Raw genomic sequence first — 14808 nt, forward strand, 5'->3', positions numbered from 1 at the left:
GAGCTTTGTACTGTAGTCACTTGAGGTTTTGTAATGTTGATTGTGCTACTGAATGCTTTTGTTCTCTTACTGTTCTATAGTGTGGTCTTTGAAATGTGCTAGGGGCCTTTAGTAATCTCTAGGAGATGTTTGGGTATCATTCCACAACACAGACAGATACCAAGCTGCCTGTCCTCAGTTGTGAGCTTCTGTGACTGAATACATGAAGATATTAAGATGATCCCAGATCACAGGCACAATGGCATACAGTGAAAGCACTCCCTCTCAATCCACCTTCCCAAAAATAGCCATTGATTTTTTTTTTTTTTCCTCCAAAGACTGTTGTATGCTGGGGACATTTAAGCATAGTTAAGATGCCACACCTGTGCCCCAGGGAACTTAAAATCTCTGAAAGGACATGACGTAAGCATATAACTTTTCACCCATAGAGATTTTTGTAACTTTTATCCAGACAAAGCATGACAATGAGATCTAAGACACTTAGACCGTCAGTCTGTACTCTGGACAAGATAGCAGGGAAGGTTTCCTGGGAGAGATGGGCCTTGAGATAGGACCTGTGGGCCAGGTTGGATTTGTATAGATAGAAAGCCGCAGTCCTTTCCCTGGGGGCCAACAGTTGAGTAGGACTTTAAAGGCAGGCATGATTAAGTTGGGTATAGTGAGCTCATTAGAATATTTCAATAGGCTAATACGGGAGATGATATTGCAAAGAAGTTAGGGACAGAGCGCGGAGGGCCTTCAATGACACTTCAGTTTTGATTTGGGTTCTGTTACCCCGTCTTCAAGTTTCAGCTTCTTATTTTGTGAAGTGAGAGGATTTCATTAGTAGAGGTCTTTACGGCAATTTTCATGTCTAATATGGAAAAAAGCCATCAATTTTCTGAATCTGTTTTATCCTGATGTAATGATGGGCATTGAAACTATTGAGAGAGAACAACATAGCAATATTAATACCTAATGTTGACTGAGCCACTCTGGATTAGGCCATTTAATTGAAAAACAATTTTTTTAAATGTTTATTTATTTTTGATAGAGACAGAACACAAGGAGGGGAGGGGCAGAGAGAGGGAGACACAGAATCTGAAGCAGGCTCCAGGCTCTTTGTCAGCACCAAAGCCTGACGGGGGCTTGAATTCAGGACCCATGAGATCATCACCTGAGTTGAAGTCAGCCTCTTAACCCATTGAGCCACCCTAGGCGCCCCTAGGCCATTTAATTTTGATGAATCTATGAATGGGATGCTGTTATCCTCATTTTACAGATGAGCACTGACATGAAAGTCTTAAATGACCAAAATCACAAAGGTAGTAAGTAGTAGAATTTAAGTCTTTTAAATGTGGGACTTTAAAATAGTTTTCCTGGCAGTAATTGAGACAGTATTTTGGTACAATTGATATAATATTTGGTAGTGAGAAATTATGTCCGGGACTTTGGATGTGGTACCTTGTTGGTTTGCAGTGTATAGCAAGGAGGACTTAAAGTGATTGGAAGAGATGGGATTAGTTTGAGAGCAATTTCTAAGAAGAAATCATGAGGACTAGAATGATATTAAATGGGGCTGGAGGTAGGGGGGGAGTTGAAATAAAGTCAGTGTTCTAGCCTAGGGGTTTCCGAGACTCAGCACATCATGAACAGAAACAGTGACATCAGGAAGGCAAGCTGAGTATTTAGGTGAAAATGAGAAATTTGGCTTAGATATTTTAGGGGTGCAGAGAGGGGACAACACATTATTCTAGACAGAGAACTGATATGTTTAAGTTTCAGTTTGAGGGAAGTGCCTCTTTTTTTTTTAACCTATATTTACTATTTGCCCATTATGTGCAAATACTTGGCTGAAACACAGACACGTGTTAAAAGTGTCCAAAGTCTCAGAAATGATAAAAATTTTGAAACGATTAGAAAATTCTAATGTGGTTGACATTAAAATAGAAAGTCTGATCAGTTAAAAGGTCTTCAGGCATATGAAACACAGATTGCCTCCTCAAATACTTTGTAAGTTATGTTTAATATTTGTACGTGTGTACAGACTATACAACTATCACACACACACACGCGCGCGCACACACACACACACACACACACACACCCCAGAATGTGTCTTTTTCATTCAGCACAAAGAGGAAGAAGGCATCAAGTTAAACTCTCAAATGAGGAATTTAGAGAATTAATTTTCTGACAAGAAGAATTGTTAGTGTTACGATTAGTCATCCAGTGAAGACGTGACAACACTTTTTCTTAAAGGTAGTTAGAGTTTCTGAGGAGATCCCAAATGTAAACATACCCCTCTTACTGGCTTGAGGGAACAGGTTAGAAATAGCAAATACAAAGATATAGTAAAAATATCTTTTGCAAATAAGGCTGGGGGAACAGGGGGCTCTCACTTTGATAGGAAGTGTGCTCCCTGGGTGGGGTGTGTCAGACCCCCTGGGCTAGGGTAGGGCTCACCCCTGCTGAGGTGGAAGACAATGTGTCTCCTATCAGGATCCTTACCCAGAAGAAGAACGAGGAGGGAGTCTCTGAGCTTTGCAAACTTCTTATTTTCGGAGACCTATCAATCATATACATCACTCTTCTTCATGAGGCAGGAAGTGGGGTGGGGGAGTTGGGGTGAGGGGGTGGGGTAGGGGCGTAGGTGGGGAGAAGGGTGAGGCAAGGGATGGAGAGGCCCAGAAGAGTCAGAGAATGATCTCTCTTCACAGAGAACAGGAGCAGGTTAAAGGCATTCCACCTCTAACTTAAAAAAAAAAATCAATCTACTTGAGATGCCTTTATTGTAAGAAAGAGGCAAAGATGAGATGATTTTCAAGGTCTTTTTTTTTTTTCTTTTTTTTGACCTGAAGAGATATTCTGTGAATATCTAAAAGGGATTGCAGAGTAGGACTGATTTCCTGCTGCTTGCTTCTAAGTCTGAAGGTCTCTGTGTCTGCACTCCAGGAGGTTGGTTTTAATGGTTAGATCTACTTTTTGGTCCTTAGTAGGTTAAATATAAGACCTAGATACTATGAAATGTTTGATTTACTGGTCAGCAAGAGTTGTGAGAAATAGATACAATGTGTGCAAGCAAAATTCTGGCTATAGAAGTATATGACAACTTGTGTAGTTGGCTGTCTTTGCTTGGTGGTAAATTACTATTTGGGGAAAAGATGAAAGATGGTACATTCTAATTTTAGGTACACCCTCAGGCTCAAAGTTGGCTCTCATTCATTCATTCACAGGTATTTATTGAGTGACCTCAGGCTCTATTTTAGGCACTGGAGAGCAATAGTAAAGAGAACAGGTAAAAATCTGTACCCTCCTGAAGCTTATATGTTAGTGGGAGAAACAATAAATAAGTAAACATGAAAACAAGTATAGGATGTCAGATACTGACAAGTTTTGTGAAGAAAAGTAAAATGGCTAAGGGGATAGACAGGACACACCTTACTGAGAGGGCCACATTAAAGCAAAAACCTGAAGGAACGGACAGGTGAGTCATTCAGGTCACCTCTGGAGGAGATCCCAGGGGAAAGTAAGCACAGTGAGTAACCTTGAGATGTGAGAATTCTCAGTGTCAGGCTGTGGGACAGAGTAAAACCCATTTTACTTTGGGTTGGATTTTGAGAAGAGTGCCTTGTCTTGCCACTTCAATGACTCTAGCTCTATTTTGAGGATAATTTATAAAGGGGAGGAGGAGTGGAAGCAAGGAGAACAGGTATGCGGCACATTCAGAACTGAGACCACTGGCTTGGGCTGGGGTGGTAGCAGGGGTGGTGGTGAGCTATGGTCAGTGTTTGGAGATATCTTGAAGGCTGAGTCATTAGAATTTGTTGAAAGATTTGTTTTGTGAGGTGATAAGAGCTAAGGATAGTTTAGTCAAGTTTTTGTTCTGAGTAGCTGGGAGGATAAAGTTGCCAATTATTGATTTGGGAGGAGAGACATAGGAAGTTTACTTTTGGAAATATTAAGTTGAGATGCTTAGGGAATGTCTACACGGAGAGGATCCATAGGCAATGGAGTTGACAACAGAGGGGCCCATGGATGAAGCCAGAGCTGGAGATGAAGGATTGTGAAGGCACTCTCAAACCCATGGGATGGGATGAATTCACCATGCACGGGAGGGTAGATGCAGAAGAGAGGAGTCCATGGACCAGGTCCTGCAGCACTGTGGTGTTAAGCCAGTCATGGAGGATGGAGGGGAGACCACTGAGGAAAGAGGAGAGCCAGAAGATGTCCTGGAAGCTAAAGAAAGAACATACTTCAAGAAGGAAAGAGAGATGAGCTGGGTCAGAATCTGCTGATACGGCAAGTAAGGAGATAGAGTCTTGGCCATTGGTTTCAGCAAGATGGGGTCGCTAGTGACCTCTAGAGCCTAATTGGGTCAGGCTTAAGGAAGAGCAGGAATGGGAAGACAGGACTTGGAGACATCTGTTGTAGTCAGTCATTTCAAGTGTTTTGCTATGAAGGGTAGTGAAGTGATGGGGTATCAGCTAGAGAGGACTGTGGCATCAAGAGGGTTTTTATTAAAGATGGGAGATAGGATGGCAGCTTACTAGTTTGATGGTGGGAATGATCTAGTGAAGTGGGGAAACTGATGAGGAAAGAAGAGAGGACAGTTGCAGAAATTGTTTTTGCAAAGGCCAGAGGGACTCGGATATGGTGCACAACTGGAGGATTTGCTCCTGGGTAAGATCACAGACAGCTCATCCACAGCACCTGGAGGGAGGTGGACCATGTGTGTGTAGACACCAGGCGGTTGGGGAAGGTTCACTGCATCTGAGTGCTGCTTGGGTACCTAGTGACCACAGTGTGGCTTTATAGTGGCTCTGCCCATTTGTGCTTGTAGAATTTATGGCCCACGAAAACCTTTACATACCTATTGCTGTGGCCCTTAGCCATCTCTGCTGACAGTTGTATAGTTTCACATTTTAAAATTGCACATGGGCAACATTTTAATGTGTAGCCAACTTACATTTAACAGTAGCTAATATGTATTGCATCTTCTGCATAATCGCATAATCTCATTTAAACCTCTTTCTAAGTCTGTGAAGTTGGAACTATTACTAGCCTCCAGGTAACACCTGAGGACACTGAGCCTAAGAGAAAGCAAAGTTCTTTGTTTTGACTTAACTTGCTTCCCGACAGTGTGGTTCCTTCCTTAACCATAGGCTGTGCTGCTTTGTGGAAGTATTTGGACCTATGAAGTGTGTCATTTCTAATTATAGTAAATTGACACTGGATATAATTTAATTTGCTTGTGTAATTATAATCTGAGATTAAAATACTTTTGATAGCTCTGAGCTTTCCTCACCCCCCGCCCCCTTTTTTCTCCCAAAGACGGAGGATTTGAGAGCCTTTTACAGAAATGTTTGAAGCTACGCTGGAGGAAAAATTGGTTGGCTGGCTGCGAGTAGACAAGACGTTGTCATTCGTGTGGTGGGTTTCCTTTATAAGTCAGATCTTAAATTAGAAATCAACAGCAAGATGTTCCATCTATTCTGAAGCGAGTAAGAGCACAGGAGCATGGTCTTCAGTCAGAATGATCATAATTGAAATTTTCCTTCGGCTTCTTGCTTGCTACGTGTCAAGCCTTCCGGGCTTGCTTTCTCATTTGTAACCCAGGGATAATAACATCTACCTACTGTGATTGTTGTGAGAATGAGGGATGGGAGAGTCTTGAGCATAAAGCGCAGTGCCCAGTATTTATCCTGCCAATGAAGGCAGGTAGCCTGGTAGCTCCTTTGTCAGTTCTGCCAGCTACTGTCCAGGGGGATGGTGGCCTGAGGGTTTACTGAGTGCATCTTTTCCCTTGGTTACCTTACTTCCCAACTGGAGGATTACCCATGGCAGGTTTAATTTCAGCAGTGTGTCTTATGTATGCATGTTTGGAATGATTTGTCACTTAGCATCAGAGAAGACAAGGCTCTAAAGAAATAGGCCGTCTTTATTTTGAATAAAAATGCAGAGCATACTGTCTGACAGTGGAAAAATGGAACTGTCCCAGAGAGTCTGGGATGCATGGTTTGCCGTAAGCCTGCGGCTCTGTGTGTCCTCGTGGGTGTGGAGGAGTCTCCTTGAATTCTCCCTAAATTTTCTAGTGGTCCGGTCACTTAATCCAGGCATCAGTATATTGTCTAGACTTTGGTTGTGTGAATTCCCTTCAGTGGAGATGGGAAATCTCCTTCCCTTGAAAGAGTAAACACATGGTTAGAGAACGAGTTATAACTGGGATTACTTGTGCAGCCAGACACCCCTGGGCCTTGGGTAGTTTGTCTTGTGAGTTGGAGTGTCGCAGCACAGACAAAGCAAAGGCTCTCTGGTGACCTGCATCACTAACTTAATACATGTTAAACAGATCCTACCGACAGGAGACCCTGGCATGTACAAAATCTTGTATTAGATGACATTGGAATTAGCAAGCTGAATGGGGAAGTTTCTCGTCCTTAAGGAATTGAAACTTAAATTTGGGACAGGCTTTGTCAGTCCCCATCCAAGAGCCTGATTCATCGCTTACTGTGGAAACTGTCCCCTCCATCACTCTGCTCCTGTGATGCTTGAGTCTATTCCATAAAATTTAGAGTTCTTTCTATAAACCAGAAGCGACAAAAGTATTCCCCATGGATTTGGCTGTAAGAGAGGCCACATCTTTGGGTCTGTGCTTACGCTGATGCCTCGCGCAAGTCTTCGGCTGTGATAGAGCCTACGAAACAGGGATTGTGTGCTGTCGCTGCCAGTATTGGAGTCGGCCTTCATTTTACTCTGTGATATGACAGTCCTCACTCCTCTGCCTAGTAAATATTTACAGCAGGGTCATTTGATCTGTGCACTTGATAAAGAAGGATATTTTGTTTAAATACATTGGTCACTATAAATGGCATAATGATAACAAACATGCACTCAAAGAATTTCCAAGTTGCAAAATACCTTCATTTGTCTTCTGGTATTTTATACATTGTTTGAAGTATTTCAAATGCAGGAAAACAATGAAAATATTCTGTAAGGATACTTTCAGATCATAGGTTGTAGGTTCAGTTATGAGGCATTACACTTTCATTTATTGGATGACATACACGCAATTCCTCTAGGTGAGAAGTATTTGTGGATCATATCATTTTTTTCAGGGTACTTTTACACACTGCAAGACTGGTCTTAGGCTAGAATCATGAAGGTGGGCAGCTTTTTAACTTCCGTTATCAGATTTTGCTTGCCTTCTTTTCTCGAAAATCTTTGTCCTCCTCATTTTCTCTTCCAGTATCCATGGTCTTTTGCTTCAGAATCATTTCTAGTAAGGGATAAGTGGTTTATTCAATGTGCTATCTTTCTCAAGGATGTTTTCATTTTAGCAGACATAACACATTTGGCTAAACTAGGGCAATTAATTGTGAAATTGAGCTTAATATGTAGGTGGTCACTTATGCTGTAAGTAAGGTAGGCCCCAAATACACATCCATATTAAAATGAGTATTGGAGCACCTGGGTGGCTCAGTCAGTTAAACCTCCGACTTCAGCTCAGGTCATGATCTCACAGTTCGTGAATTCAAGCCCCGCATCAGGCTCTATGCTGACAGCTCAGAGCCTGGATCTTGCTTTGGATTCTGAGTCTTCCTCTCACTCTATCCCTCCCCCGCTAGTGCTCTGTCTCTCCCTCTTTCTCTCAAAAATAAATACGCGTTAAAAAAATTAAAAAACAAAAACAAAAACAAAAAATGAGTATCTGTCCCACATAAGGAATATGGTGCAAAATGACAATGCCATTTGCTCTTAACTAACCCGCATCTCCATATTCAATTTATAGATTATGATTTCTACTTTTTTTACCCATTCTTCTCATTTTCTAAAAATGTTCTGTGATTTATGGAGCACAACTCAAATGTAGCAGAATGAGTGTATGGGCTTTGGAGTATAACTTGGATTCATATCTGTGCTTCACAGTTGCTTGACCTTGGACACATACTTCCTGAATCTCAGTTTCCTCACCTGTGAAGTGTGATTGTTAGGGTTGTTATGATGGAAAAAATATGTGTAAACGACAGCACCATACACTACAGTGTATAAAGTATAGGCCTATGGTAAATGCAACATAAGGTTGCTATTTTAATCAGTAATACTTCTAGGAGTCTTAAAGGGAAAAAATAAAACAATCAAAAAATTTCCTCTACATAATAACAAGTTTGTTAAACATTTGTAGCAGGTGTCAGTTGTGCCTGTAATAAATTAATTGGGAGCATGTCTTGATTATAAGCAAGCCAGATATAGTTTATGGAAACTTATTATATCCTCAAACATGTAATGTGATATGAATATTCACATTGTAATACATTTTTTAAAATAAAATGATTCATTGAACACAGAGTTACAGAAATATATTTGAGAAATGATTTAAGTTCCCAAAATTTCATACTTAGGAGATGGTTCGGGAACATATATATTTTGCAAGTTGAGGTACAGTCTTGTGAGGTGGGCACTTTATGCCTATGTTTTGTCCTCCTGTGTTCTCTTGTTGCACAGGCTTCTACAATTCTATTTTTCACCCTACAGATTTACCAAAATTAAAGAGACAGAGAGAGTATGAGCTGGTGACTCCAGTCAGCACAGATTTTGAAGGACACTATCTCTCCCATATTCTTTCTGCAAATCACAAAAAGAGGTCAACGAGGGACGTGTCTTCCAACTCTGAGCAATTGTTCTTTAACATCACAGCATTCGGAAGAGACTTTCATCTGCGACTAAAGCGCAACACTCAGCTGGTAGCTCCTGGGGCTGTTGTGGAATGGCATGAGACCTCTCTGGTGCCTGGGAATATAACCAACCCCAATAATGATCATCAAGCAGGAAATGCTTCAGAAAGAATCTGGAAAACAGAGCCTTTGCAGACTAACTGTGCTTATGTTGGTGACATCATGGACATTCCAGGAACCTCTGTTGCCATTAGCAACTGTGATGGTCTGGTAAGACTTATTCCCTTTTGTGCGTGTGTGTTTGCAGGTGTTAGGGAGTGCAGCATGGTTTCAGGGTGGCTTAGTAGGTAGAGGTAGAAAGGAAGTCTTATTGTTATATTTTAAGTTCAGGAAGAAGCATTAGAAAGCATTTTACTGTCAAAGATGAGTACCTTGGCTTAATTTTGACATGAAGACAACATTATTCCAAGAAACAAAAGATAACCTGTTTTTATCTTTTTTTTTTTTTTTTTTTGCTTATATTTTCACTTGTGTTACTTTGGGGAATTTTATTTCCTTATTTCTTTCAAAGCATTATGAAAATTTTCTAAAGAAATGTAGATTCCTCCAAAATGATAGTATTTCACTTCTTATGTGGAAACTTTGGATATCTTCTTAAAGAAAGTATTTTGAATGCATTCTTTCACTTCCCCACAGAATGCTAAAATGGGAAATGAGCAGATACTTTGTCAGAATTTGTTCAAATAGCATTACTTTACAAACATGAGATGTAGTTCTTTCTGCATTGCGGCTTTGAATCATTTTTTTCTTTATTTTCAAATAAAATACCCATATATTACCCTTCAGTTTTGTTGTTGAGGCCAGTAGTAACTGACCCTTCTTTACATACCCCGCAGATGTGAAATATTTTTATTTGTTTTGTATCTCCAGATGCCATTTGAAAAGTGTGTCAGTGTTTATGCCTCTTCCATCCACAGTTGACTCCAAGTCTTTGTTCAAAAAAGCAACCATTTTTCTATCTATGGTGGCCAGGCTGCTGTTTCTTGGGAGTTCAGAGCTATTCCCTTTGTTTTGTCACTCTTCTGGGAGTTCTCAAAATATTCCTTATGTTCCTGCTTGTGATTATTCTACCTTGGCTGGTCTTCCAACAATACCATTAATTTTTTTGCTATTGTTGTTTGTTCTATGCATAGGCCCAACCCAGAGGAGTTATGATACATATGTTTTATCAAATGCTAGTTAGGTCATTGTTTTAGGCTTTTTTTCTACAGTCTTGTACTGCCTCCTGATGTTCTGTAGGCTTTTAAAAGCCTGCACAGAAAACTGAATAGAACAGGTCCATGTTTTCAAGTTGGATTCCATTAGGTTAGGATCTATATATATATGCTCACATTTGGTGCTAGGTGGTATTCTGGGCTCTGAAGGCATAAGGAATCTCTCAAATTCTTCTCATTCTACACAAAGGTTGAATAGATGGGAATTATGAAGTCACTGACTGGGAAATAAAGAAACACTTTCTAGAGGACTAAGTTTAAAGTAATTCATTGAGAGAGCTTGATTCAGTACTACTAAGATATAAAAGAAAATAAATTATATAAAAGGTACTGTTTTATAATACTTGTAAGTAAAATATATTGAGTGTAAAACTTAATTCAGTGTTATTTTTTAGTTTTCTAGCATAAAAAAGTGTGTACTTTTTATTTTCCTAGTTAAGATTTGAGATGTGGGATATTAGCTTGAAAATCAGTTTAAGGAAGGTAAAAAGGCAAAGAAAGCATTTTTAAACCTGACCAAGAAATCAGTATTTTTCTTACTGTACAAGTCAAATGATCTAATCACAGAGACAGAATCTGGGGCAATAACACATTGTTATAAGGAAGAAGAAAATATAGAGTAGGAATGAATGTTAATTATTAGGATTCTTTAATTTCTCACTTTTAAGATACAGTGTAAACATGTATACATGGATGTTGAGTGCGTGTCTGTACTACATTGCAAGTATTCATTTGTTCCATTATTTGACCCATCAGTTAATTAATTAAATAATGTTTGTGGGAGCCAGTAATGGACTGAGTGCTATTCTAGGCACTGTGAAATGGTGAAAGGAATAATGGTTACAATCCTACAGCTCAAAGACGTCAAATATGCCATAGAATTTAAGTGTCAAAATATTTGGCATATGTATGTAGAGTAGCGTCGTGTTTAACTTGAAAAATTGTAGTTAAGGGAAATATCTTCTGGAGAGAGTTTATGGATAGGACAGAGTTTTGAGCCAGAGATAAGTGGCTCAGACCTTCAGCTTGATCCAGGAAAAGGGTGGGTCTGGCCTGCAGAGAAGGCAGTGCTGACGATGTGGGTGTGTGAAATGAGGCCTTTTCTAGAGTTTCCAGCTCAGAGTAGCCATGTGCCAGGAGGAGGAGTGAAGATGAGGGCAGGAAGAGCAGTGAGCAGGGTCATGGAGAGCACATCACCAGACTGGAGGGATAACACCAGGACCACTTTATTGAGCTGGGGACAAATTCAAAGAATTGCAGGATTGCATTGGATGGGATAAGCCCTTAGCTGAGATGAAGTAGGAAGTTTAATTGAAGGGAATGTAAATAAACTTGGCTGATTCCTGAGCCCATTTTCCCCTTTAACTGGCAAGGAAGGGATTTAAGCTTGACCTTTCTTGACCTTAGAAAGGGAAGCTGGGATACTGAGATAACATAGATGCCTGAGGATTAACCTGATGGGGTATGAAGCCATTGCCCTGGGAGGCTCTGATTTTTTAAAAATATTTTTTTTAAAGTTTATTATTTTCAGAGAGAGACAGAGTGTGTGTGGGGGAGGGGAAGAGAGAGAGGGAGACAGAATCCAAAGCAGGTTCCAGGCTCTGAGCTGACAGCACAGAGCCCAACATGGGGCTTGAACCCACGAACTGTGAGATCATGACCTGAGCCAAAGTCAGATGCTTAACTGACTGAGCCACCCAGGTACCCCTGGGAGGCTCTGATTATAATCGACCAATGGATAAATCCCAGCCCAGCAAGTATATAGTTAAGTCTCTACTGAAGCTCTACCTGGACTAGAAGTGTAATCCTTTTGGTTATGTTGATTTTAGATGGCATTCCAGTGATCTGACTTTCTACATGTGTCCTTTCAAGCTGTTGCCTATAAGAAACAGCCATAGGTATTTATTTTTCACTAAGATTGGGGGCTCTATAGCAAGGCCTTCTGAGTGAAACGCCTTACATCTCTTTTCTCTTATGTAACCTGTGGCATGCTATGTGAGTTTGAAATGGGCCTCACTCTCAGAATTAGTTTGTAGTAAAGAATGCTTTAATTTAATTTAAAAACCAATGGTCCTCAAAGTGTGTCTACAGACTCACTTGTGAAAAGAGAAATACCAAAAGTGAGACTATATATATAGAAACTCTTATACCAATTTGACAATTATTGTATTTGCATTGGGCCTGATAATAAAATAAAAATGGGGCTTGTGTTTTGCGTTTTATCATTTAATTTTTCTAGTAATTAATTTTTGTTGTATTTTACAAAATAGTCCAAGACCAATTGGGAGAAAGAAAATGGTTTCTTCACCACAGATAGTTTACAAAGCAAGCAATGACACTTAGGTGTTTTTACTCCTCTGGACATCAGATACTTGACTGAAATAGTAAGGTATAGTCTACCTATCCCAGGTAACTATATGAAATGATCACAGGAAAGGTACTTTAATATAGGTGTTATTTAAGAGGACAGAAAAATGCCTTGAGTGACATATCCAAAGCCAATGTCTAGAATTCGATCTAGACATAGGTATGTATAGTAACTAATATATTACTCTCTGGGTTTCTGAAATCAGCATCAGAGTCTTCTGCAGAAAGGAATTGACACTGGTTCTTACCCAGTGTGGCCAAGAATAATATCTGTTCCTGACTAGTGTGACCTTTTCCTGTTCTTTGCAAGATGATCAGTTATGAGTGACTACTGATTCTTTACCATTTACAGCTTTTTCCTGCTCTAGTCTATCCTACTTATAGGTAAGACCTATTGAGATGTTTAGTCATTGAATTGCCCCTGCTTTCTGATAGCATTCAATAGAGAACAAAGCCCCGCTTCTCTAGACTTCCCCCAAATTACCCAACGGAAGCCTGAGTCCTAATAGGTTCTTTCTAACGCTCTCTTACTGAAATGCTCGTGGTTCCCTCTGGTGTGCATTCTCCCTCCATGCAACATGTAATAAACCCAGCTTGTCCACTACAGATGTGCTGCTGGTGGTCTTTGGCTAGAGGGTGTTGACGTGCTTTACCTCTCTGCTTCTACATTTCTGAAATTTCACACACTTCTTAGTGGGAAGACACTTCTGGCTGAGAATCTCAGCTGAAAATAGATTTCTTTATTCCACAGAGCCCTGGCATTTATTCTGTAACACCATTAAATCTCCCCTGTGAGCAGTGGCAGCTCACAATCATATTTTGTGGTCTATAAATGTGCCAAAATAAAGGGTTGTTTGGTTAGTAGGCTTTATTTCATGTATTTCATAACATAAGGAAACTGAATTTCTCTAGACTTGCTGGAACAATATTGCTATGTTAATTCCCCTGGATTATCATCAGAGGGAACTAGTTGGGAGTGGAAGAGCTGACTGGTAATGGTTTTCCTGGGTTATCCAGCTCAGTGATTTCCTTGTGGGCTGGGCTTATGATCAAGGGAGTGTATCTAGGACAGAAGTTTTCAGCATTTCAGGAGAACATTTGGAATTCTTCCTTCAAATGAAATCACTAGGGGTTATCTAAGAAAGTAATGGGTAAAACGGATAAGCTCAGGAAAGGCCTGGTTGAAACACAGTTGGGAGATACTCTCTCCTGGTGTCTCTTCTTCCTGACTCCTCCTCACTTCCGACCACCTGGAGGCTCCCTGAGATCTCGGACAGGGATCTTCACTCTTAGGGCAGAGGGTCTTGGAAGCTTGAGGTTAACACTTTGGAAACCATAAATGGTACCCCTTTCCTGAAATATCTGATAGTCACATCTGGTTAATAATGATGGCATTTTATCTTTTGTAGACTTGGGGAATGGCCAGATGAAGTCTTTGAGGACAATTGCAAACCATTAAGAAAATAGCCTTAAGATTTTCCTGCCTTAATGGGGCTCCTGGGTGGTTCAGTCGGTCAAGTGTCTAACTTCGGCTCAGGTCATGATCTCGTGCTTCGTGGCTCTGTGCTGACAGCTCAGAGCCTGGAGCATGCTTCGGACTCTGTGTCTCCTTCTCTCTCTGCCCCTCCTCTGCTCGTGCTCTGTCTCGCTCTCTCTCAAAAATAAATAAACATTAAAAAAATTAAACAAGAAAAGATTTTCCTGCCTTAAGACTTTTGCTTTGGGATTTGGTCCCCTCAAAAACATGTTCTTGCCAGGCCTATTTCAGTAAGTCTAGCTGCAGATGCACTTTTTAAAAAGTCTATCTAAAATGTATTATGAGCCAGTGTGCCTGGGATTAAGAATATTTGACCAGTGATTGTAAATGCAGCTCAATCTAATGAAACAAATGTTTGATACTAAAAACAGATACAAGTCTCTAGTTATTTATAGTGGATTTAGAAAAGAGCGTTTTTGAGGGCTGATCTTTAGATGCTGACATTTGAACATCTGCTTTTATGAGAAGAACCTGATGGCTGAAGGCCTGTCACCTCCCTGGGAACATGTCTATGAAAGGTGTCATTTTTTTTTTTTTTTTTTTGATGGGACAGGGGGAGATCTGTATGTTTATGGTTTACATGCAGATTTCAGAGACCTGAGAAGGTTACAGGAAAAAAGGACTGAAACCTTGTTTTATCCCTGGGCACCTACACCAGGCTGTTTGAGCAATACAAGACTAGATAAAGCTCAAAGCCCCCATACTAATTTCCAGAAACAGAAGGACAAAAACAGCAGCTGACACTGGCCCCTTTCAAAATGAAGAATGGATGGACATTCTTGAGTTCAATTAGTCTGGGAGAACCAGTACCCCGACAGGCCTCATTGCTTCTTTCCTGAGATTTGGTTAAGCTGTGATCCTTTGGGAGCTGACAGTACTTACTTACCTTAGTTGTGTGTCCCCGCTTATGCCAGGTGTGCATGGTTGGGTACATCTCCCACTCTGCCTCCTTTCTCAGATATATAGGCAGCCAGTG

General features: G+C 40.4%; 1 protein-coding gene across 4 annotated transcripts in view; it reads left to right on the plus strand.

Annotated features, from left to right (window-relative positions):
* The window catches only part of ADAMTS3 (ADAM metallopeptidase with thrombospondin type 1 motif 3), a 260534-nt gene that overhangs the window by 12861 nt on the left and 232865 nt on the right, over positions 1-14808 (plus strand). For 2 of the 4 annotated variants that reach the window (XM_053217261.1, XM_053217263.1), the window contains exon 3: positions 8677-8924. In XM_053217261.1, the coding sequence (XP_053073236.1) occupies positions 8677-8924 (248 nt within the window). Of the gene's footprint in view, positions 1-8514; positions 8925-14808 lie in introns of all 4 variants that reach the window. The other 2 variants (XM_027058162.2, XM_027058163.2) reach the window with 1 other exon arrangement.

This window comes from Acinonyx jubatus, chromosome B1 (assembly GCF_027475565.1).
Source record: "Acinonyx jubatus isolate Ajub_Pintada_27869175 chromosome B1, VMU_Ajub_asm_v1.0, whole genome shotgun sequence".
Classification (NCBI taxonomy): domain Eukaryota; kingdom Metazoa; phylum Chordata; class Mammalia; order Carnivora; family Felidae; genus Acinonyx; species Acinonyx jubatus.